This window comes from Rhamphochromis sp. 'chilingali' (genome assembly GCF_963969265.1).
Source record: "Rhamphochromis sp. 'chilingali' genome assembly, chromosome: 10".
In the NCBI taxonomy this organism is placed as follows: domain Eukaryota; kingdom Metazoa; phylum Chordata; class Actinopteri; order Cichliformes; family Cichlidae; genus Rhamphochromis; species Rhamphochromis sp. 'chilingali'.
This window is the reverse complement of record NC_137937.1, coordinates 15,202,973-15,225,500: the sequence shown is the minus strand read 5'-3', so window position 1 is coordinate 15,225,500 and position 22,528 is coordinate 15,202,973. Positions and strand designations below refer to the sequence as shown.

The 22,528-nt window shown below is 41.1% G+C and overlaps 1 protein-coding gene across 6 annotated transcripts; it reads right to left on the bottom strand.

The window, feature by feature from the left end:
- Window positions 1-820: 820 nt before the first annotated feature.
- sorbs3 (sorbin and SH3 domain containing 3) lies at window positions 821-20,739 on the bottom strand. Of its 6 annotated transcripts, none has more exons than XM_080893285.1 (21): window positions 20,653-20,739; window positions 12,828-12,900; window positions 11,935-12,123; window positions 11,676-11,748; window positions 11,213-11,346; window positions 11,037-11,100; window positions 10,219-10,257; window positions 10,044-10,131; window positions 8,890-8,998; window positions 7,228-7,281; window positions 6,973-7,080; window positions 6,320-6,375; window positions 5,052-5,122; window positions 4,418-4,476; window positions 4,235-4,281; window positions 4,008-4,122; window positions 3,800-3,925; window positions 3,101-3,652; window positions 2,873-2,967; window positions 2,664-2,770; window positions 821-2,146 (listed from the first exon to the last, which is right to left on the bottom strand). In XM_080893285.1, exons 2-21 carry the CDS (start codon window positions 12,837-12,839, stop codon window positions 2,085-2,087), a joined length of 2,160 nt encoding a protein of 719 aa, XP_080749411.1. In that variant the 5' UTR covers window positions 12,840-12,900; window positions 20,653-20,739; the 3' UTR covers window positions 821-2,084. The 6 variants fall into 6 exon arrangements, with proteins under 6 accessions (XP_080749411.1, XP_080749412.1, XP_080749409.1 ...); XM_080893286.1 differs by having other exon boundaries at window positions 821-1,612; window positions 4,418-4,479; window positions 20,653-20,738; XM_080893283.1 differs by having other exon boundaries at window positions 4,418-4,479; window positions 20,653-20,736.
- Between the last annotated feature and the right edge of the window lie 1,789 nt (window positions 20,740-22,528).

Below are 22,528 nucleotides of genomic sequence, written 5' to 3'. Positions count from 1 at the left end.
TTAATGGAAATGGGGGGGTGGAGGACTGATTACACAAGAACTGGACTGAAAATCATTTGCAACAGGTGTTATGGAGTTATGAATCCAAATTGGAAGTTTCTGGTTCTACGGCCATCTGTAAAACATAGTGGAGGCTCTGTCATAGTTCGTGACTGCATTCCAGCCAGTTGTGTTGGAAATCTTGTTAAAATTAATACAATGATGTATTTGGAAATATGCAGACAGATTTTGATCCACCATACACTAGCATATGGAAAGCATCTGATTGGCAGCAGCTTCATGTTTTAGCATGACATTGATGCCAAACACAGCTCATTGCAGTGAACCTATTTCTGCTTTTCTGCTAGCAAAATAAAGAAATGAGGGCTGGATAAAGACTTTTGCACAACACTTTATGGTACCAACAAAGAACTACTGTACCCAGTCTACAACTCAGACATCGTTAAAAAGGATATAATATTTTTTGACAAACACAATTCAAACATACCTGCAGAAATATAGCAGGTAAAACACAAGAGAAACAACACAAGAGAAACAACACAACTACCAATCAATTTGTCAGTAGGATATCATTCCATTTATTTAGCTTATTTAATACATTTAATATGTTTAATATCTGTTCATTTCACGTGGGCTTGTTCACTTCCTGCTGCACATATGGAGAAAGATAACCATGTATGTGTTTGTGTTATTGGTTCATTAAAACCTGCATAAACATTTAAAAACACAGTCCCGGTCACCTTATATGTAATCTAGTTTAGCTATTCTAATAATATCTAATAATATTACTGTTCCACAAAATTAACACATGAACAAAAGCTTCTTTCATTATCACTCTGTAATGTTTAATAGATTTATTTTAAAAATTGCGTACCATACATATGCAATATATTTTTTTAAAAACAAATATATATTATGCTTTCCATTTGATAACAGGTTACAGTCTGTACAATCATATTTTGTGTGTGCTAAATATACATTGTATTTACAGTGAAATCATGAATGTATCTTATAAAATTGCAAAATAACTTTAGAATAAAGATGTTTTAGTTAGGATTACAAACTCTGAGGTTGGATGGGCACAAATATATGTGATTTTCTGAATACTGTTACCAAAATTACCCCCATAAGCTGGGAAAACACTGTAGAAGCAGTAGTAGAACAATGTAGCAAGAATAAAGTGAGCTGGGAATGTGCAGGTTAACACAGGCGTGTGAATAAAGGTTAGCTTTGGCACATTCAGAATAAATTCAGATACCTTAAAAGATCATTCAGCCAATCGCTGTGAAGCCATCGTCTAGTCTTGACTTACAGACACAGCTCATCTTGTACATTCAATTTCAAAGCAAATACTTCTCTTACAGCATCAAACACATTCCATCTCTTTACTTTCAAATTTTCCGTTTAACTTTGTTTCTTATAAATGAGAAATACCATCCATTATACAATCAATAACTTGCTTAGGCGACCAATACATGCATTTTATACTTTTCAGCATTAATAGGTTGATATGTCTGAGCCCTCACTGCACTTTACTTTGAGCACCATTTACAGATTATCGTGTTGTTTCCTCAAAACTGCGTCGGGTCTGTTCAGAGATCTGAAAGAAAATCTGGGGAAAATATTTGAAGGAAATATTAATATTCCATGAAAGCTAGAAAAGGTTCTGGTCTTCACTGAAACTTCAGTGGTTTGTGATGGCACTGTGGTGATGAAAAGCTGAATGCAGTATCGTACTGTGAGGACCTCTGGAGAAACAGTGCTGTTCAGTGGGGAGAAATGCAAATGTCCTGCAGCTGCAAAGAGTCGCGGAACAATAGAATCCATTCTTTCAATCTGAAACAGTGTCATCTGCATTCATTCAATCTTCTGAAGTGATGTGCTTGAAAATATGCTCATTGAATCTCTGTGCAACACACATGGAAACATGCAGGGAGGTGAGGTGAGAAATCACATCATTTCCCTTTCAGATCATGAACATGCAGGCTGTACTAATCAACACTTGGGGAGTGTGGTGGATATTGGCACTATTAGTTGGCCTCTAATGACCCCTGATGGATGTGGGCAAGCAGTAAGTGAGGAAGTCAAACCGGTGCCACGTAATTCCCAGGAAAAGTCCCAAAAGCACGAGTCCGTTCTGACGTACCTAGAAAGGGGGCAGAACATATGGTGTGTTCATGAAACAGAAACTGTGAATCTGTGGGATCTTCTGCTGTTTAACTGTGCCTGTTACATATGCAATACATCATTTTGTCCACTAGATGGGGCACTGACACTGCAGAATGTTTTGAAATTGCTAACAAAAAAGGATCCTCGTGTCTGCTTATGTACATTTTAACACTGTAGACATATCTGTAGTGATTCCCAGACAATCTAAATAAGGGTGACATGTCAAATGGCAAACTTGAATTAAAAGAATGTGTTTTTGTTTCCTGGTGACAAAAACTATTGTAGACGCTTGACTAGTTTGACAAGTATTACATTGTGAATACATGAATAAAGATATGCATTCAAGTTGTCGCCCAAAGCCAAAACATTCCTTTTCTTTCTTTTTTTTATTCCATCCATTTTTATATAAAGCCTTGCTTCAGTGTCTTGTTTCTACAATACACAGTATGATGCACTCAAAATAGCACTTATATATAAAGATATAAACCACATACCTACAAACCAGCCATCATCACATTTCTCCACCACTTGTACAATGTCTCCTTCTCTGAGCTCCAACTCATCTGAATTCTGTGGTTTGTAGTTGTAAACAGCTTTATACCTAAAATTGAGAGCAAGCAGCCTTAACCACAAAGTCACCAAAGCTGCAACACTTGTTCTGTACTGTAACAATGTGAACAAACAAAAACATCTGATGACGTACGGTTGGTGTTGCACCATCAGTGAACCGGGGCTGTTTGGTGCTTGCGTTTGCGGCAGGGAGTTGGCATGTGGAGCAGCCTGATTAGGTATTGCACCCTAGGAAAAAACAAAAAACCTCATGTCATCATTATGAAATGGCAAATAATGAACAACATTCCTGTCAGCACAAACAATAACACTGTGGGTGTGTACAATGTGTCACTTTATCAGAAAGGCAGTGAGAGCAGACCTGCGAGTGGTCAGAGTATCGGGGAGTGTTCGCTGTGGGAGCTCCCGCTCTGTGTGCTGACGTTGATGAATGAGTGGAGGGTGAAATGGTTTTAACGGCGGCACTCTGGTTAGCTGAGGGTGTCCCAGCCCAGTGATTGTTGTGGTTGGTGGGTGAAACCGGTTTGGAAATGATGTGGTGCAAGCGATTAGCCATTTCTTTGGGCACGGGTGTCTGAGTGGGAGAGCGTGACTGTGAAGCTGGGCTGCCGAGCAGTGAAGGTGAAGACGGTTTCACGGGGGAGTGGTCAGGTTTGGGGCTCAGGGAAGTGTAGGTGAAAGGGGACAGCGGTGACCGTGGGGAAGGTGAGTGCAGTGGACGTCCTGGACTCTGGGGTCCAGGAGAGACTGGTGACATGGGTCCCGGTGAGTAGTCATCCATGGAGTATTTGGTGCGGGGCATCTTGTTGACCTGAACGTAATTGGCTGGGAAGATGCCGCTGCGACTTGTTCCTGGAATCCTGCCCTCCAACCACTGATCATCAACTCGCCTGGTTATGCTGATCACCTCACCCTAAAATAGAGAATCGAGGTTAAAAAAGCTTTAAATGGTGACATAAACAGTAAGAACTGATTCGGAAAACCTAAATGGAAATATGTTTTTGCTCTGTTTCTGCTCTAACCTTTAGTTCAAACAAGCGATGCATTATGAGCCACTTACTTTACGGAAAGAAAGTTCAACAGGTAGGTCCGCATTGAAGTTAAATAGAGCCACAGCTTCCCCATACTCCAGCACCTGCAGAGTGGGTGACTTTATAGGTGTCGGTTTTTCTGTAGGAGGCAAAACCTGTGAAAGACATTGGAGTTTTTAGCCAAATTCATGCCATTATACATAATATCAGCACATCACAGAAGAAGAAGAAGTTTACCTCCACATATGTTGTGGGGAAAATACCAGCTCTTCCATGATGCTCTCCTTCAAACCAGTTGGCATCTACCTTCCTGTGGATGTAAACAATGTCGCCTTTCTGCAGTGGGAGCTCCCTGAAGGAAGAAAAAAAGATAGTAAGGAACGTCTCAGTTTCTGATACACCTATAACTTTAGATTCAGAGAAGAAATTACAACTTTATTATATCAGTTGCTTCTGTAACTTACTTGGGTGACTGAGCCTGGAAATCAAACTTGGCTCGTGCTGCTTTCATCTGGAGAAACAAATAGTGTTTTGGGAACAATGCAGTTGTCACATGCAAACAATCCAGCCTTCAAAATAAAATCAAAATGCAAATATATTTATTACGGTCTTCTTTTTTACGTAGCAATAAAGTGGTAGAAACATACCTTTTTCTCCTCTTTTTTAGGTGGGACCTCCATGGTTTCATTTGCAGGCGAAAGACGTTCTACTGTGGAGCAAAGTAGGGAAAGCAAGTGAAGTCTGATACATGCACTTCTTTGTTCCCTTGTTGTTTTTGAATGTGTTGCTGTGTAAAAGCAATTATAATCATAACAGCTACATGGGGTTAAAAGGGATTTTGAATTTCCAGGAAAAACAATTGGATAGCGCTAATCTTTAATCAGGTCTTCCGGGTTTCACTTCCTACTTTTAAGGGCTTCCTCCCCACCCATCCACAGCTGTTTCTTTATGAGGAAAAAAAAACTACAAAGACTTTCTGTGGTAACTTGTTAGCTTCAGCTAACAAGTAAAATAGCAGGAGACAACGTTAGCAATGAAAGACAGCCATGAGACTAACAGCAAATATCAGATTACTCAGGGCTTTCATCAACTACATGCGGATTGATTAAATGAGAGGCCTGTTCTCTAAAAGCACATGTGTCTTTGAGTGAGAGTGGATTAACGAATGAGGAAAAGCTGATTGTTATCAACTTAAGGAGAGTTTTGTAATAAATCACTATCGACGACATTGCAGAGATGCTGGGAAGGCCTCAGTGTGCATGTGTGTTGCTCCGTGTTTACCATATGTGGGCACAGAGGGTGATGATGGGCCAACAAAGTGATGGACAGGCTGCTTTGATGCTGATGAATTGCTGAAAAAGTGGAGAACATAGTGACCTTGATTTAAATCTGAAAAGTTTATGTCTCTTTTCAGTTCTAATATCAAACATTTAGAAAAGGCACAAAGTTAAAGCTGGGAGTGTGAGTGTGTATGAGTGTGAGAGAGTGTGTGAGTTTCCTGCACATTTCCTGTATATAACTGAAAGGCTGGAAGGGCTTGCAGACTCCTTGACTTGAAAATCTGCTTCCAGTAAAGTATGAGGCTTTAGTTGTCTTTACAGCCCCTATACACCATTTATTAATCCCAATCCTGAGTGTTTGCATTTGAATTTGCATTTGGGTTGGGAATGAATCCGAAACCCGAAAGATTCCAGCTTGGATTCCTCATGAGCTGATTTGCATATGCAGACAGCACAGTTCTTGTATCTTAGTGGTTGCAGCTGGACTCGCACAGCTAAACAAAGTGTCCAGATAACAGGAAGCAGTGAGGAGCTGACAGAGTTTCCCTGCTGTGTGTTTTAAATTTCCTATGTCCTAAGCCAAATCCCCTGAGACTGAAAAAGTTCACAACCAATGAACTCAACTTAGCAAACAACAGAGAGAATCCTCCAAGAATGCATTACACACACGGGAAGAAATGTGGAATGTCGTCAGCTGTTTAAGGTAAATACTGTACTTGGACTTGTTCAATTAACAGAAAGTCACCTGAAAAACCAGCAGGTTCCATGCGAAGTTAATGGTTTTTCTGTCAAATCACAGTGCTGGTTTTCTTAATACAGCAGGAAGAAAGGAGCTGTTACTACTAAGAGATGACGCAATATTAAAGTGGATTAAGAGGCAGGGAGTTGCTCTCAGAGGAGGTCTGTTATGTAGTGACCCTGGATTTTCTATTAACCTGTCCTGCATATGCCACTATGATACAATGTGCACAGGAGATGAAAATCACTTTGAAAACTTTTAAACATTGCCACAAAATAAGAATTCCTCAAACAACCTGAAATGCATACAGACAGAGGTAGAAATGATCTAAATTACTTAAAAACTACGGATAATAATACGTGGTTATGCCAGTTAATATGGGTACATATAAAGTAAGGAAAAATAGAGAATCGCTCGTAAGAAAGCAAAAAAGATATAATTTAAATCCAGCTGCATATCATACAGAGTAATCATTATTACATCCCTTACTCTGTCTACATATTATAAGTGTAACAATGCCAGTGACTGACCTGTAACTAGTAGCGCCACTCTTTGGAGCAGTTACTGGATCCCTCCCTCTAGCCTCCTGCAAGCAGAGTGAACAGTAAACACAGTTATTTTCCCCTAAAGCCTTCTGTATCTCACAGCTCAGAGGAAATCTCACAACAACTCAGACAAAGTCGAGGTGCTGACCACTCCCAAAGGAGCAAGAATTCCCCTGGGTCCTATCCTCCTTAGGCTACAAGCAGCACCTCTCATGATCTGTCTGAGCCGCCTGTGATTTCAGTTAAATTGCAGACTATGAGGCTGATTCAATCACACAGGAATCAGGAAAAAGCATGACAATTCTTGGCTGTGATACTGCAAGGAGAGTTCAGAAGAAAATAATCAAAGAGTACTGAAGAATTTGATTTTGTAATTCTTTTTCAGCAGGCAGGTCTACATTCGCTGTGGAGGAACTTGCAAGCAGGCGATTTACAAAGCAGACTGATCCGAATGCAAAGGCAGACAGGCAGACTATATCATCCAGGTCGCATAGGAAAACATGTCAGATAAGGAAGCAGAGGGATCTCACTGGCGCACAGCCTTCATTGGAAGTGTAGGGAAGTGGCAATTCTACTAAATTGGTGGTGTCGGGGGGTGGGATGCTTCAGCAGAGAGAGTCAGGAAGGGGGCTCAGTACCTCACCCCAGCCTCGATGCTGCTTCTTCTGGGAAAGTCTCCGCTCCAGGCCTTGAATATCCGAGTCCAGCTCAGCCTCAAATCGACTCAGCTCAGACACCAGACTGGCCTGAGTCCGAACAGTTATGGAGGTGGAATAGCAGGATTAAAACACTAATACAGAGTCTGAAGTTTGGAGCTGATGATGTCCCCTGTTACGCATTTTAAACAGATGACATCTTAGAACAGAGAAATAAATACTGTAAAAGAAGCTCACCTCTATTGAAGGAGACTTGGGTTTCTCTTGTAGCTTCTGTGCATATAGATGTGACTATGGACAAAAAAACAAAAAAGAAAACAATTGAAATGAAATGATATTAATGAATAGAGCCTTACTGATACTGGAATACCAATATTGATATTTGGTGATTTAAAAATCCAATATTCCAATATCAGTTATTTTTTTCTGTCACACACACCAAGCATAAACAGATTTCCCTATAATATGTAATTATTTATTTAGTCGTTCTGCTCTGCCAGGATCAGCTTGTCGGTGTTTGTGCCGTTAGAACAAGTAGGAGCGCCCTCCAGTGGACAAACTATGCAACATCAACACTTATAACGTGGCTGACGGGCGTTTCACCCAGCATTTCTTTACTTTTTAAATGTTCATTTACAGGCTGTTATAAATGCCAACACCAATAAACCGACAAACCACTAATATCAGCTGATAATATCGGCCCCAGATAAATCGATTGGGCTCTAGCTATATAGACGCCCCATGTAATTCCCAGAGATGTCTCAGTTCTGTGGTTGCTTAGTTGTAAAATATTTCACTAATTTATATTGTTCTTTATTGGATTTTGAGGCCCAGGTTGTGTACAATCTAACACTTGTAGCTTCTTCAGAAATAGGCTGGCTGCCAAGAGACATAAATCTGCATTTTTGGTTTAACTAGCACAGAAATCCCTCTTTTAATGCCTCTTTGCCTTCATCCCTGATTCTATGAAACATTACTTTAAAAGGCTCTGCTGGTATGAAACACAGACTAATGCTCTGTTTTTTTGTAGCACCTTGGCTTAATATGTCCTTCTGAATGCCAAGTCCTCCCCTCCTTTTGGGGGGGCGGTCATCCTCACTACAGTCACAAACTGTAATGTCACTGTGAAGCAGCACAACACCTGATATGGTCTGTGAGCTGGTTTTGTAAATACTATCCAGGGGATTCAACATTGGCCAGTGTCATAAAGAGGAAATGAAATAAGTCTCCATGCTGTGAGCCATTATACACCACAAGAGGTTAGGACCATAATACGCATCACAAGACCCCACAGCTCCGGTGGGGGAGTGGAAACAAAGATTTCTTTTCTTCACAAGTGTAGACACAAGGCACAATATGCACCAGATCTGGGACATTGTTGCAAGACGCATTCAAAATAGAAACTCTAAAGAGACACCGGTCTAGTACTCACTGCACACTCAGTTACAATGGCTCTTAGTTCAGAGTGTCAGCCTCACCAGCCTGTAAATCACTGACTTAAGGTGTAAAACCCCTCAAGGCTCAACATAAATACATAGGTAGTGTCTTTTTTTGACTGAAAAGATAAATGAATGAATGCTGGGAGCCTACTGTATCCTCTGAATAAAAGGAGTGAGTACATCTGGTGGTAAGTGGTAGGTACCGTACACTGACCACACTCTCAAGTTATTTAAACACCTCACGTGAGAAGATGGAATACAAAGACTTAGACTGTAATCCTTACAGAAAAGGTAAGCAACCTCTTCTTGAGCTCTGCACTGGGAAAACAGTGCAAGACTGTAGAAAGAATGCGATTCGTAAGAACAAACAACAACCTGGAGCTTAGAGAATCATGAAGGAACATTTTTAATGCAGGAATCAGAGCCTGCTTTTAAACTATGAGAGCATGTGAGTTTGTACCTGACTGTGGCTTTCTGAGGTGGTGCTCTTTCCAGGCTCAAAGTCGAATATGCTCTTTGGTTGAGCGTGCTGCTTTCCTGGGTCTGACAGTCTATCTACATCCTCGCTCCTGAAATATAACACCCACACCCACACACACACACAGACACACACCATGGACAGCAGTTTAATGGTGACTTCATTGTAAGCGCCTGTAACAACAAATCCAAACTTGTCCGTCCCACACATTTTTTCCCATACGCTCTTGGCTTTGTAGTTTTTGATGGTACAGCTATTCACATAAGACATCAGCAGCAGTCTGTATCTCATGTGAAAATTGCTGTAAATGAGTATTTATTAATTAAGATATAAACAAATACTAATTTATAAATAAGTATATGGAACTTAGATGTGCTTCATGCAATAAAAATATGTTAAAACTGATCTGATCTAAAACTTTAACCTGTTATAGATCTGGATGTGGTGCAGAAGCACAGTAACATTAATCTCAAGCATAAGTTCAAAATGAGAATTTGACTTTTTTTTATACACATTTTTTCCATTTCCTGTCAGCATAATGTGAAGCCCCTCTATGAAAGCTCTTTTCCGCCACTTAAAAACATTTCTTTTTTGCTATCCATAAGTCTCAAAAATTTGAAAAGTTTTTCATCTCTATAGCTAATTTCTTTCCAACTTCATAGGTAGGAATGAGCACTTTAGTGGATTGCCTGCTTTCAGAAAAAGGTGGATGGCAATAAGCCATCTACTGCTCATCATTACTCGGACGGTCTGAGTCAGTTTACTTGACCTCTTGACCTGTTTGCAGTGTTTGTGCCTTTTTAGAACATTTTAAGTGAACGCATCTGGCATAATGTGACTTTCTGTGTGGTTGATTGTAACAATGTTGAGTTCTGGAAATGAGTGCATTTCTAGTATTATTGTATTTAATTGTTAACACTAATCAGCAAGCACCTGTGTTGGATATCCTGCTTTCGACCCTCTTCTGTCTAAGTTCATACTCTTAGGTCTAAAACATCCATCTTACACTGAATATAAAAGCTTGATTAAATTTCTCAAAGTTGCAAACGTTTGTTATTCTCGGTGCTCCTGTCTTTTTTCATGTTGGGATATGAAAAGTCATCCCGTGACCACAAAGGAGTTATCTCAAATCTCACCAGTCTGGTAGAGCTCCATGAGGTGTTAGTCTGAAGAGGTTCTTGTCTGCTTCATTACCTTCTTCTGTGTTGGCAGACAACTGCATCCCTGCAGATCAGTGCACATCAGCCTTAAGTAAAAACTGATTACATAACCGAACAAGTCAACAATGTGGAATTTGGGGAATTTCCTTACTTTCAGCTGACCACTTCTCTGAAGGCTCCAGCTCAGGTTCTGGTGAACAAGGAAATTATTTCTTAGACTAAGTGATTAGGAATGTCACACCAACATATTTCTTTTATGTGCTTGTTTAAGAATTACTTGCAGCTCACTTGCAGTGTTTTGTTGTTCTTTACTAATTTAAGACTTATAAGTAAATGTTTCACACATAAAAAGTAGATCTCATTTAAATTAAAGCAACTAAACATTGTACTAGTGTACTAAAGAGTCCATTATGTGCTGTATATGTTCTGTACATAAAGCTTTAATCTACACAAGCAGCTGTCCAATTATAGAAGTGGAAGGCTTTAATAGAAAAGAGTCAATAAGCATAAAGTAAAGGATGCAGATGTTCCAGTGTTTTCATTCTTAAACTATATCTCATGCGTTGAGATACGGATGAGATACTGATAGCTGGGACTCAGTGGTTTCATTTTGTAATACTGTTAGATAAAGCAAAGCACCTGCTTGTCTAAACCAAAATACTTGCAAGGATCCACTCGAGTGCTGTGAGGGAACTTTTTACTGTGCGCACAGGGAATGTTTTTCTATTATGAAACCTTTAATAGACTGCAAATAACCAGCCTGATCTAGGAGGGGCTGAGATAAGAAGCTGGATTATTGTCAAAGCTAATAAACAGAACAGACATAAGACCTTAGGGCTCTTTCATCATGCCTTTTTCTGCCCCCGCAGTAATCTGTTTGCTGGATCACCTCAGCAGTACCTGACACGGACACCGAGAGGAATTCACACTGGAGCTGGGTATGTGAGGGAGAGGGGGGAGTGTCCTTACCTTCTGGCTTCTTGTGAATCTGCCTGAACATGCTCTTGTACCAGTCTTTGGGTTTGTTCACACTCTGGTATTGAAAGAAAGAGGAGGCGCAGAAAGTCAAAGGATTTGGCTAAAAACAACAACACTTCTTATGTAACTAGCATTGTAGAATTAAAGCAGTGCTAGCTCTGGCTTACTGATCTTGAAGCAATGGGCATCCCAGTCTCATCCACTGGGCCAATTCCTGAGAACTTGATGAGCCTTTCCTCCCTGGTGGGGCCCGTGCTGCGTGGTAACGTGGCAGAACCCCGAAGGCCGTTGGACAGTCCGCCTAAGTTGTCACAGTAACAACATTTCCTTTATTGTGCTGTTTCACTTAATTACACAGGAATTTGTCTGCTTATAAATCCTCCTACATCATATGAAACCCATAGATCAAGTTAAGGGTATTACACACCGGCTGATTTTTCAACCAAATTTAACATTTTATTCTTCACCTGCTTTCATTTATTACCATATAAATCACAGTGACTTGATTCATCTTTGTTTTCAGCACATGTGGTAACTCTTTTTCTTGTTATTCACATTTTAAATCCTTCCAGGTTACAAATTCTTCCCTTTTCAAACTACAACTTCTTTACTTTAATTTTGTAATCTTACTATTTGACTGCGAGGGTCCATAGTATGATCCAAAGCTGAGAGTTGCTGGGCTCCCCCCATTTAGTTCTGACACCTTGAAAAGGACAGAGATGTAGAAATCAGCCCTGTGCCAAACGTCAGAGCGTTATGTAGCTCAAACCTGCAGGAGTGATGATTTCGAAACATTGATGTATATATAGCGTGTGATGCTTTGTTTTTCCACAAGGAGGAGCACTTGCATCCTGAATACCGCTCCCTCAGCCTCAGCATTGTTAGATACCTTCATTTCTCCAGACGGCAGCCTTGCAGAATGGAAGGGGCTCAGGGGAGGAGTGGGTAGTCCAGGAGAGATGATCACTTTGAGGGTCAGATCCGGAGAAGTTATTAGTTGCTGATCTGAAGAAACTCCAGGTTTCCCGGAGTAGATTATCCGGGTGCCATCTGGATCAGCAACCACTTCCACGCTTTGCTAAAACAGAGAGGAAATGAAAAATATGGATGAACGAAAACAGTGTGTGAACTTTGCTCCTGTCATGTTCTCCTATTGACGCTGAGTAAACAGCACTCGCTTATATAAGGTCATGTGAACTTGTTGGCGGTCAAGCTATTCTCTAGCGAATAACTGGCCTGAGCAGAAGAGCTTCTGATGAAAAGACCCCAAATTTATTTAAAGCACCAGCAGCGGAAAAGTCGTATTGCACCCACTTTGTCGTCTCTCTTGCTCCAGCTGCAGAAAGGCAGCACTGAAACAGGAGAGGGTCATTATGAGCCCATTAACTCCCCATTCACCAGGTCTCCCTGTTCTTGAGCCGGGGGTGGAGTCAGGGCAGAGAGGTTGGGAAGGGGTCGAGGATGTCAACCAAAACTCCAGCAGTGGCAGCAATTGTCTTACGGTCTCCATAGTGATACCCCAGACCATGCTGGATCCTCTGTTCCAACCCTGTTTATCAGGTGCTTTGGTCCTTCATCCTAGGGGTCATGGGAAATCCCCTTTGCCTCATGGTTGAACTCTTATCTGCACCAATGGCATGGTGACTGTGACACTACACTGGACTGATCTGCGTCACACTAATGAGTGTTTCTCCCGCCTGTTCATATTTGCTTATTCAAGACAGCTGCATTTGCTAAACAGTTGAAAATGTCAATATTTAGCATAGCTGCAATTGACTTTACCTGCGACTGCATTAGATCTGTTGTGGTTCTTGTGTGACAGATATCAAGTTCTTGTGCACGGCATCAAAAGCATCTGCAGAGACACAAATTCATAAAAAAATCAATAAGAAAGTAAAGCTTTAAAATTCTCTGGAGTACAAAGTATAGTAATTGTATCCGGATTAAAATGGAATTAAAGGAGAAAATAGCATAACACAGGAATACTTAAAGTACAAGTACATTAAACCTGTACTTTAGTAAAGTACTTCCTAAATTGTGTTCCTACTTATCCTATCCATGCTCTCAACTCATCCTTGTGTTGTAAGAGTAACAGTATTTTTGTCCAATGACAAATGCCCCCTCCTGACACGCCCCTGACAGCACCTATCCAGCTGCCTTCTTTTTATTCAAATGTGACTTTTAATGTTTCTGTGTAAGGTAAAGTGTTAAATAAGAAGTAACGTTAAATTCTGATTCATCTTCACAGAAATGGCTCATAACAACAGTTCTGCTGTATGCCAAAAATTGTGATTTCTTTCTTTTAAAAACTAACTTTAAATAGATTTGGTTTTCATATCCTTCATGGATCATATTTCTGTTTTTGCTAGAAGTGTCCCATCAGTGTATCTGTGAGAATCCATAGATCGAAGGATATTATTGTTTACTTTTTTATTTCAGGTGATGTCCCCCAATTATCTCCTTGTTGGTCATGTCTTGTGTGGTGTAGCACAAAGCTCCCCAGTCATAAGTTCATATTTTACATCTAGGCAGACTGTCCAGCTGTTCCATTATCCCATCCCACTAGCTTTCCAAAAAGGGAAAATGAACGTCACCCACTTTTTCCCACTACTAAGGAAAAACCCACCCAAACACAATGAGTGTGACTCACACGTCTGCCTCACTCTTCCCAGTGTCGTAATAAGCTGGACTTGAAGCAGCTAGATGATGGGAAAGGGCCAGCTACTGAAAGCAGACACCAGTTTCAAATCAGCTGCACCTCAGACTAACAGATTGTGCCTGCTGTCTCAACATCAGAGGCAGGCTGAGAATAAGAGGAAGGCTATTTCTGCTCCTGAATGAGACAGACTCCTATAGAGATTAAATGGTCCGCATCATGTACGTATGCATACCACACCTTCTCTTCAGCACTAATTCCTGAAACCCAAACTATTACAAAGGCAGTTTGAAAACCGCCCCCTACACCCATGAAAACACAGAAAATAGTAGTAACTTTTGAAGGAAACAATAAGGCTAATTTAAGGATAGTTTGCAGTCCAAAGCTATGTCTTTGAAGCATGCCAAGAAAGTCGTGACCAAGCACAAACCAGGCTACTACAGGCTGAAAGCTGCCCAGCACAATTTGCACTAATGAGTTTTCCATGTGTCGTTTGCAGCTGAACATTAGTCTATAATCATTGTGGTAAAGACCAAGAAATATAAGCACTCTGCGTCTCTGTGCACAAGGGAAAGAGACAGCACAGAGTCCGTGCTCTGATATAGCAAATGTTCCCGTTTCCAGACAACAATGTCACTCATTTGAGTCATCATCCCTCAATTACCCCAGTTACATAACACAAAATAGATGGGAACCCGAGGTTTGTGCCTTCAACAATACCATTAATGCTCAAGCATGACCGATGACCTATCATTGCCCAAAGCAATCACAACAAAATTATTATCCATCCTACGGCAGGAAACACTGCAAACAAGCTCCGTACATGAAGTCTCATTTACAGCGTGTTTGACACGCTGCTCTGTGTTTACATCTGGTCTCCCTGGCTCTATAAAGCCTCTCACTGTAAGGGGCTGTGCCACTGATGAATAATAGATGAGTAATTTTCAGCAGAACTTGGGAAGACGAAACAGTTTTCCTGTCACTGCTGCCATTTCAGTTTCCACATAAAGTAGTCAGTGACAGCTGCATTTTGTCATATGTCTTTGTAGTCTCCTTAAGATAGCTCAGCATTATCTCTTCTAGCCTCCAAATATCTGCAAACATCAAAGAATTCCCTGAAGACGTTACACTCTTACAGTTGTAACTCATTTTAAAGAGTACTTGTTGTTGCCAAATTCTCTAATAATTAGGCCAGTGTAGCTACTTTTGGCTGCTTCCTTATTCACAAGGGGTCATAACAGCAGGCAACTCTGCATGTTTTATTTGGTAGGGCTTTACTCTGGATACCCTTGCTGACACAGCCCCTAAAGGCGTTTGTGTCTCCTTAAGGGATCAAACCAGCTCAGTGTATGTACCTATCCCTGTTAGCCAAAGGCTCAGGCTTCAGACTGCATTTTCTCATTCACACTTTCATGTGAATGAGAGTGGTTATCTTTAACATGGTCTTGAGGCATACAGCTCTGGCTGTCAGTATAGCAGCAAACTAACTTTCAAGGGTGGCCTCAAAGGGAGGGTGGCTCTGAACCGTTGGGTGGGTACACTTAAATGGCCAGTATAACACAAATATGGAATATTCTGAACTGAATCAAGCAGTGCTATACTAGTAGAGAGGCATAATAAGGTCTCCCTCTGTTCAGAAGCCTAAGAGCTAAAATATCCTACTTCAGCGAAGTAGCTTCCTGATGAGTAAGCTCATGTCATAATAGTGACTCTCATTCCTCTGGAGAGCAAAATCCAACCCAGTAATTCTCCAGCACTGCATGCATTCCCTGTTTGACAGCACCAAACACAATCCTACCTAATAAGGAAAACTCTGAGTTGATATGTAGCAAGAAAACCGCTGTTCAGAAGTCTGGCTACATTTAATCTGAACGCCCAGTTCATTCTTATGTAATTACTGAGACACAACATAGGAGGCTGCTACAAGCTTTCAAAGGCAGACCTGTGATGCTGTCATGGTGAAATTGCATCAGTGCCATAGCAGACGTATTTACAAGTAAAGCCCCCTGCTAGGTGAGAGGTCCTTTATCACCCCTAGATCAGGTTGGGGGTGGAAGAAAAACAGAGCCATAAAAGGCCCATGTGCACTTGAGATGAAAGGAGGATGCCCCGCTCTAGACATGATTTCACAACACCAGAATTTTATACTTCCAGCTTGCTGAAAATACTTCTTATTTTCTCTTGCTTTCCATTCAGTAAAGAAGAGGGTAACTGAGGACAGGCTGAATTAGAATCGGGGGATTTTCATATGAAATTCTCTGAATCGATCCCAAGGACACTCATCCGGTGTCTCAAAGAATTGAGCCACATATTCGATTGAAAAAACTGACGTCAACTTAGTTTTATCAGCAATATCAAATTAAACATTTGTATCACAATTAACTTTAAAAAGTGACTTTAGTGAAGCTGTAAGATTACTTCTCCTTTTAGTCCAAAGGGAGTTGATGACAAACCAAGCTATTATCAGAAGTTGTTGAGGCAGAGCAGAACCAGTCAGCAGCTACGAGGTCAGTGAACTTCACCACACCCCTGTGATTCCTCTGAGTCACAAAAGGAGGTTTCCACAGCTGTTAATAACATTTCTAATATAGTAGCAGTTTTGCAGACTACAAAAAAAATGTAAACCCATTTCAAAGATCACATAGCTCTCACTAATCACACCAGCTGATGGCAAGAAGTCAACCTTTTCCTAAATCTCTCTATCTTCCATAGAGAGCTGCAGCCAGGTCTTTTTGCGAACACTCTGACCTATGATGACCTCCATCTGCACTGCACAAAGAGAGAGCACGTCCTATATTGTTCTCAGTGGGAGCAAGTCTGTCAAGGTGGCCGCACATACTCTGATGAATAACTGCGGCAGTGCTGACCCATGAACTTGTGCGATTGCGACTGGGAAAGTCGTGATTTGATGGTTGTTTTGTTTTTTTGCAAATTAGGAAAGATGGTCTTAAAAGAAAGCAAAACAGTGCCATGTGAATTGATCACCATTTATGAGCCCCCAAGTCTTTTGTGCAGCACGGTAAGCAGAAGCAAAAGAGTTAATCATTTACTCCTTAAGAGTGAACTGCTGCAAAGAGTCTGATTAAAAGTTCTAAAAGCTGTGTAAGAAAACCGGCTACAACGTGTCGACTTAAACACTCTTAGAATGCCATAAAATCCTTAAAATGTGCAAAAAGATTCTAATCATGTATAGGAGTGTGGATATTGTTTTAACCTGCTCTGAAGGGTAAAGTCTTATCACCTCATCTGCACGTACACAGTGTTACTGCTGCCCAGTAAATTACATAAGAGCGCCGTAAAAACCAACAGAATGCTGCCTTAAAAAGTGGTGAGATGGTAATTACAAGCACATTTGTCGAGTAAATAAAACAGGCTTTTATTTCCAAACACATAAAGTGAGTCACTCTGCAGCTATGCGAGAGGTCAGCTCTGCGAGGTCGATGGCACAACATTGCTTCCCGTGTGCAGCATCGCAGATGTGCCGACGCAGCCCATACAAGGTCCTGCGGCCGCAAGTTTATGATATGCAGTTATTGAGGGGATACACACATTTATCAGGAGGGAAGTATTTCACCTCCTTGTATGGTGCTCGTCCAGTCTGAGCAGCAGGAGGAGTCTGTGTACTTCTTGTCAATGGAGAGGCGATGCGTTCCCAGGAGAAGCCCAAAGGCAGTAAATCACAGCCAGAGTAAGTTCCGTTTTATCAGATTTGCTCTTACAAAAAAAAAGCATGCTTCACATCATTTAAAGTGATTCCTTATTTGAGCTTGTGTTCGATACACCAGACAAAGCATGAGAAAATACAAAGCTCAGAGCAGAGTAACTGCAGAAAAATGTCACAAATCCTCATGCCTGTCATCTTGCATCTTCAAAGCTGAGTGCAGCCAGTGGTTATGAGTGCTGGCAGCTAGACCCTCAGTAATATTACAAAGGGAGTCAAAGCCAACTGTGGAAATTACCCCGACAGTGATGCCTGGACGGTCCTGGGGCCATTAGGCCTGATATCTGCTGCAAGATGGGAAAGTAATCCTGACAGAACTAATTATTTCCTCTCAGCTCACCTGACAGTTGCCAGTGTACACTTACCCACTGGGCAAAGCAACAAGGGATGACATGTTGGGAAACACTATCCCCAATGCCAGGTCTCTCTCTCTCTGCTATACGCACAGCCAGAGCTCTCTCTTACTCTCCCTCTCTCCCTCAGTGCTCCAGCTGTGACTCCAGCTGCTCTCTTCTCCACTTGCTCAGATGCAAGTGGAGCCCACTCCTGTTGTCCGTATCAACACTAACTACATGAGTTAACATGCTTTAAGACACTGTAAACCTCAACATTAATCCTGTAGAGCAGCACGTAATCCCTGAGCAGTCAGACAGGTTACTCAACCTTAAACAAAACACAGTTTTAAAACTTACACATGTTTCCAGACAGCCACAATGCTTAAGGTCAATCCCTGCATTTGGTTTTCATATATTTGTGCTCCCATTTGGTGTACTTACCCACTCACACCTCTTTCTGTCTGCATGAGCTGTGCATGAAAACCACACTTGCAGACCTTCCCTCCACTTTCTCTGACTCATGAAACTAGCCAGGACACACAATCTCTCTCTCTCTCTCTCTCTCTCTCTCTCTCTCTCTCTCTCTCTCTCTTTTCCAGTCCTCTCTCTCCCTGCCTCCACTGAAGACTTCTCCGGTTGACAGGCATTGCCATAGCAACCCATTTTGACCCCCCCATATTCAAAAAGTGCCCCCCTCGTACTTGACTTGTCAGTTTGGGGCACCTCCTTCAGTGAAGCAGCTCTATTGTTGTCATAAGGTGATATTTCACAGCACAGGGTTAACCAAAGGAGAACCAAAATAGTTCATCACCTCCACCTCCCAGACACTACCCAGTGACTCCATCATGTCCCCTCCTAACTTTATCTATCCCATGGCTTCCTCTCCTTTTGTGTGTCTGTGTGTGTGTGTGTTATGTGAACGTGTGTGTGTACACAGTCCAGGTCTTTGGCTAGCCAAAGGCATGAAGGGAGAATAAGAGCTCTTTCTGTTCCTGTAGCTCTGGAAGTGTTTCAGAGTCATTACTCTACGCCACATAGGCAACCACTGACAGCACAAGTCCTGCTGACTTTTCTCCCATGATCGCACACAATAGCGATACTTTATTGGATGTGAAGATAAAAATGAAACAACAAGAGACTGAAATATGTTTTGCCCTTTTAAAGGCAAATTAGAAGGGGATCAGTCAAACAGGAACAAACACATTCTTAAATCCCGCTGTCTTTCACACCCACACACACACATAAACACACAGTTCTTGCCCAAATGAAACCAGGATTTCCAGTTTGCCCACAGTTCTCGCCAAAAAAGACAAACGGTGTAAAACCTGAAATCCAATGTGCTGACAGGCTGGCTTTGGCACATATTATGCAGCAGGAAGACTGATTTACAATGTCCATGTTGCAGGTGAGTGATCCGATCACCTGCTGACAGATGCAATCCCTCCTTTTAAATCCATGTTTTATTCCAGCAATAAACTGAAAGCCAGCAGGACAAAGAAGGAAATTTATCAGAGCCTACCCAACGGTCTGCCCATTTGTTTAAAAGTGTATGTTTTTGTGCATGTGCTCGCCAGTTTCAACTTGAAATCGAAGCACTCAGCTCTTTCAATAATTCAGCGGTCTGGCTTGGTACACCAAAGCTCGGTGCAGATATCCACTTACTGAGCTTGTACGTTTCACAGGGTTGTTTTCGCCAACCAGTTGAGCTGCTGAACCTAAACGGACAGTGCAGGGCGATCTAGAGGAGCCTTCCTTCATAATCTGTGTCCTGCTGGCACAGACTTTAACCCTGCTGTGACCAAATCTGGTACTTTGTCACTCTGCCCCTAAACGAGGTAATCACGCAAGAGGCAATAGCAGGTTTGGCGCGGTGGTGCTCAGCACGTCTCTGAGTTAAAATCCTTGCTCAGTTTGTCTTACTCTCTTATTGCCAAGCAAACATGAAGGTTTACTCATTGTCAGCTCCATGTTTTTGTTTTTGTTTTATTTATTTTTTAACCAGATAATCACCATAGGAAGGATCACAGATGATCTTGTACTTCAGCCCTTCGTTGTTACTGATGAAATCAAGCAGACTTTTACCGCACAAGCTAATTAAAACAATGACAGCTAAAGATCTCAGGAAGTTAATCATCTAAAAACCTTAAAATACTTGGTGGCTACGGCCCAAGCCTTTTTTTTAAGCATCAACTTCTCTGTCCTCTGAGGAGACAGGAGACAGCAGATACTGTTGTAATCAAATGAAAGATGCTTAGAAAAACATTGCCACCATGATAGACAACTGATAAGGGACGACGGCCATACAACAGGTTATGCGCTGAGGTAGCCCATGTGGAATGTCACTGAGAACAAACAAAAATGCATCAGAGTTTATTTTAGCGGTAAACAACATTTTTTTTCTGAGCTGTACATGTCCCAGGACTCTGGATCACACTTTAAACATGTCTTGTATAGAAATAAATCCTTGCAGGTCTTAATGCCTGTTTCCAAAAGAGTGATAGAGTGCACTTCAAGCATGAAAACACTGAAATATCCACACATGTAAAGTCACCATAGTAGTCGGTGTGTGGATAAAGGTCAGATGATAACCATCTTTTGAACCACAGACAGCTGCTTAAGGTCACTTAAACACATTCTGAAAATAAACCCACAGCAGTAACAGACCAGTGAAAAAAATAATGCTTTGTGTTGTTTGTCAGTGCCAGTGATGAACTGAGTAGTGACGAGAAGAAGCAAATATCACATCTGTGCTAGAGTCTCAAATGAAAATTGAAGTCAAAACTGACAGAGGCTAAAAAAAACTTAAGTCTTCTTTCTGAGCGTTTAAATCCTTGTAGCTCTAACCTTTGCGCTCGTCACTGTGAGACGCCAAGGCACAAGTTGTACAGTACTTACAGGCTGTAGAGTGCAGGCTGAGCGGTGAAGTCTCTGCAGCACACAAGGAGAGAGAGGAAGTGAATGAAAAAGAAGGAGGGCACTACTGCTGCTGCTCTTTCTCTCAAACTCTCCCTCCCTCTTTCTCTTTGTAAAGCCAACAGGGTGTCTTTTATCTTCTGTGAATGATTCAGCCTGAGTCTGAATGTTTGACTGGGTGTCCATAGGCGTGCGCATGTAATATGTGTGTGTGTGCATGTTTCTTGTGTTTGTGTGAGCATGCTCTTTAACGCTCATCAGGGGAAAAGGGGCTTGGTAATAGTTTCCATCCACAGCTGGAAATAATAGAAATTCCCATACAGGCGCAGCAGAACCACCTTCCGGTGTTTGACAGCACATGCCAAGAAAGAGGATTTCTATAGCAATCTCAATAATAGGCCTTAGTGTTATAATGGCGTTGGTCTATTCACTGTCTTAAGCCTTTAGTGTGTGTCACATTCATATCAATCTAAAAAAGAGAAAAAGGACAGTCTTTAGCACTTTCTATGACATCCAGATAGCAGATAGGATCCAGGAAAGTGTATTTCTTTTTTTCTTTCACATGAACTCATACCCGCTAACAACCCCAAATATGCAAACACTTGCCCCAGACTAGGACACAAAGACTAATCCCAAAATAAGTGTCAGTTTTTCCATCCTCGGTATCAGGCCCTATGCAGCCACCCAATATGAGAAAGACTTTGTATTCAAGCTGTATTCTTGTAAAGTCCACAGTGTAATCATGAAGATCAGCTGCATTTCTGGACAAATGTTAAGCTTCTGTTAAGTTCTTGAGGGTTTTATCTGTTAGATTCTTTCACCCTGAGTCCAGAAGCAGCGCAGCCCTGCCATCCAAGATAAATATTTAACAGTCTGGCTGTGAGACCAGGAATCAAAGGTCGCACCTCTGTGAGTCTGCCCTTGTGTTAGAGACAAAAGACAAGCATGTTACCAAACAGCTGCACAGGGACCATTAATTATTCTTCTAGAACCAAGTTTTCAGGTTATTATTCACAGAGGAAAAACTCATTTTTGATTAATAAAGTTCATCTCTGAAACACCAGACACACTAGTACAAGTTTGCAAGCTGTTTTTTCCATCAGTGGTCAAATGATGTATGCCCTCTTCTCTGTTGGATCCTCTTTGCAGTCTGAAAAGCAACACCCCAAAATGTCACTGTGACAGACTTTGCATTGGAAAGCACCTTAACATGAAAGATAGTACCACACTGTCCCTCTGTGGCTCTGAGGGGAACTGTTGGGTCTATTACAGGATTCGTCGTACACTGTAAAAAAGATCCGTATATTTAACAGTGAAAGACAGTAAAAATACGACAGGAAAAAACTGTTAACTATAAAACAGTTTAAAACTGTTGATTTGATGTGAAATTGCCGTAAATAAAGAAATGTGGAAAAACTGTAAATGTACATTTTTTCTCTGAAAAAAATACATAAACCTACTGTAAATCACTCTTGCATAGTTTTTTTAACAGAAGATTCCAATAAAGTTTAGAACAGGCAAACACAATTTTTTTTACATTTATTTATTGAAAAAAATACAGGTTTTAATTGCTGAATGTAAGCATGGTTGTGCTGGTAATGGATACATGCTGTAATATGACTTTGTGATTTTTGCATTAATTTCACATAATAATAATAATAATAATGGATTAGATAGCGGTTTTCAAGAAGCCCAAAGCACTTTACATTAAATCCATTCTTGATTCATAGCATATTTAATACAGCATATTCCTCCTCAAATTGTAATATAACAGGTACATATGTCCCAAGATCTTTATACTAGAAATGTATTAGGGCAATTTTTGGATGTAGTTTTTGTAAAGAATATGGGATGTAGC

Bases quoted from the DNA above. Each gene is read 5' to 3' on its own strand.
- sorbs3 (XM_080893283.1), bottom strand. The intron at 7,282-8,889 runs GTACAAACTCAC...TTTTGTCCATAG, and splicing joins CCTCAGAAAGCCACAGTCAG to TCACATCTATATGCACAGAA. The intron at 2,771-2,872 runs GTACGTCATCAG...TCTCAATTTTAG, and splicing joins CTGATGGTGCAACACCAACC to GTATAAAGCTGTTTACAACT.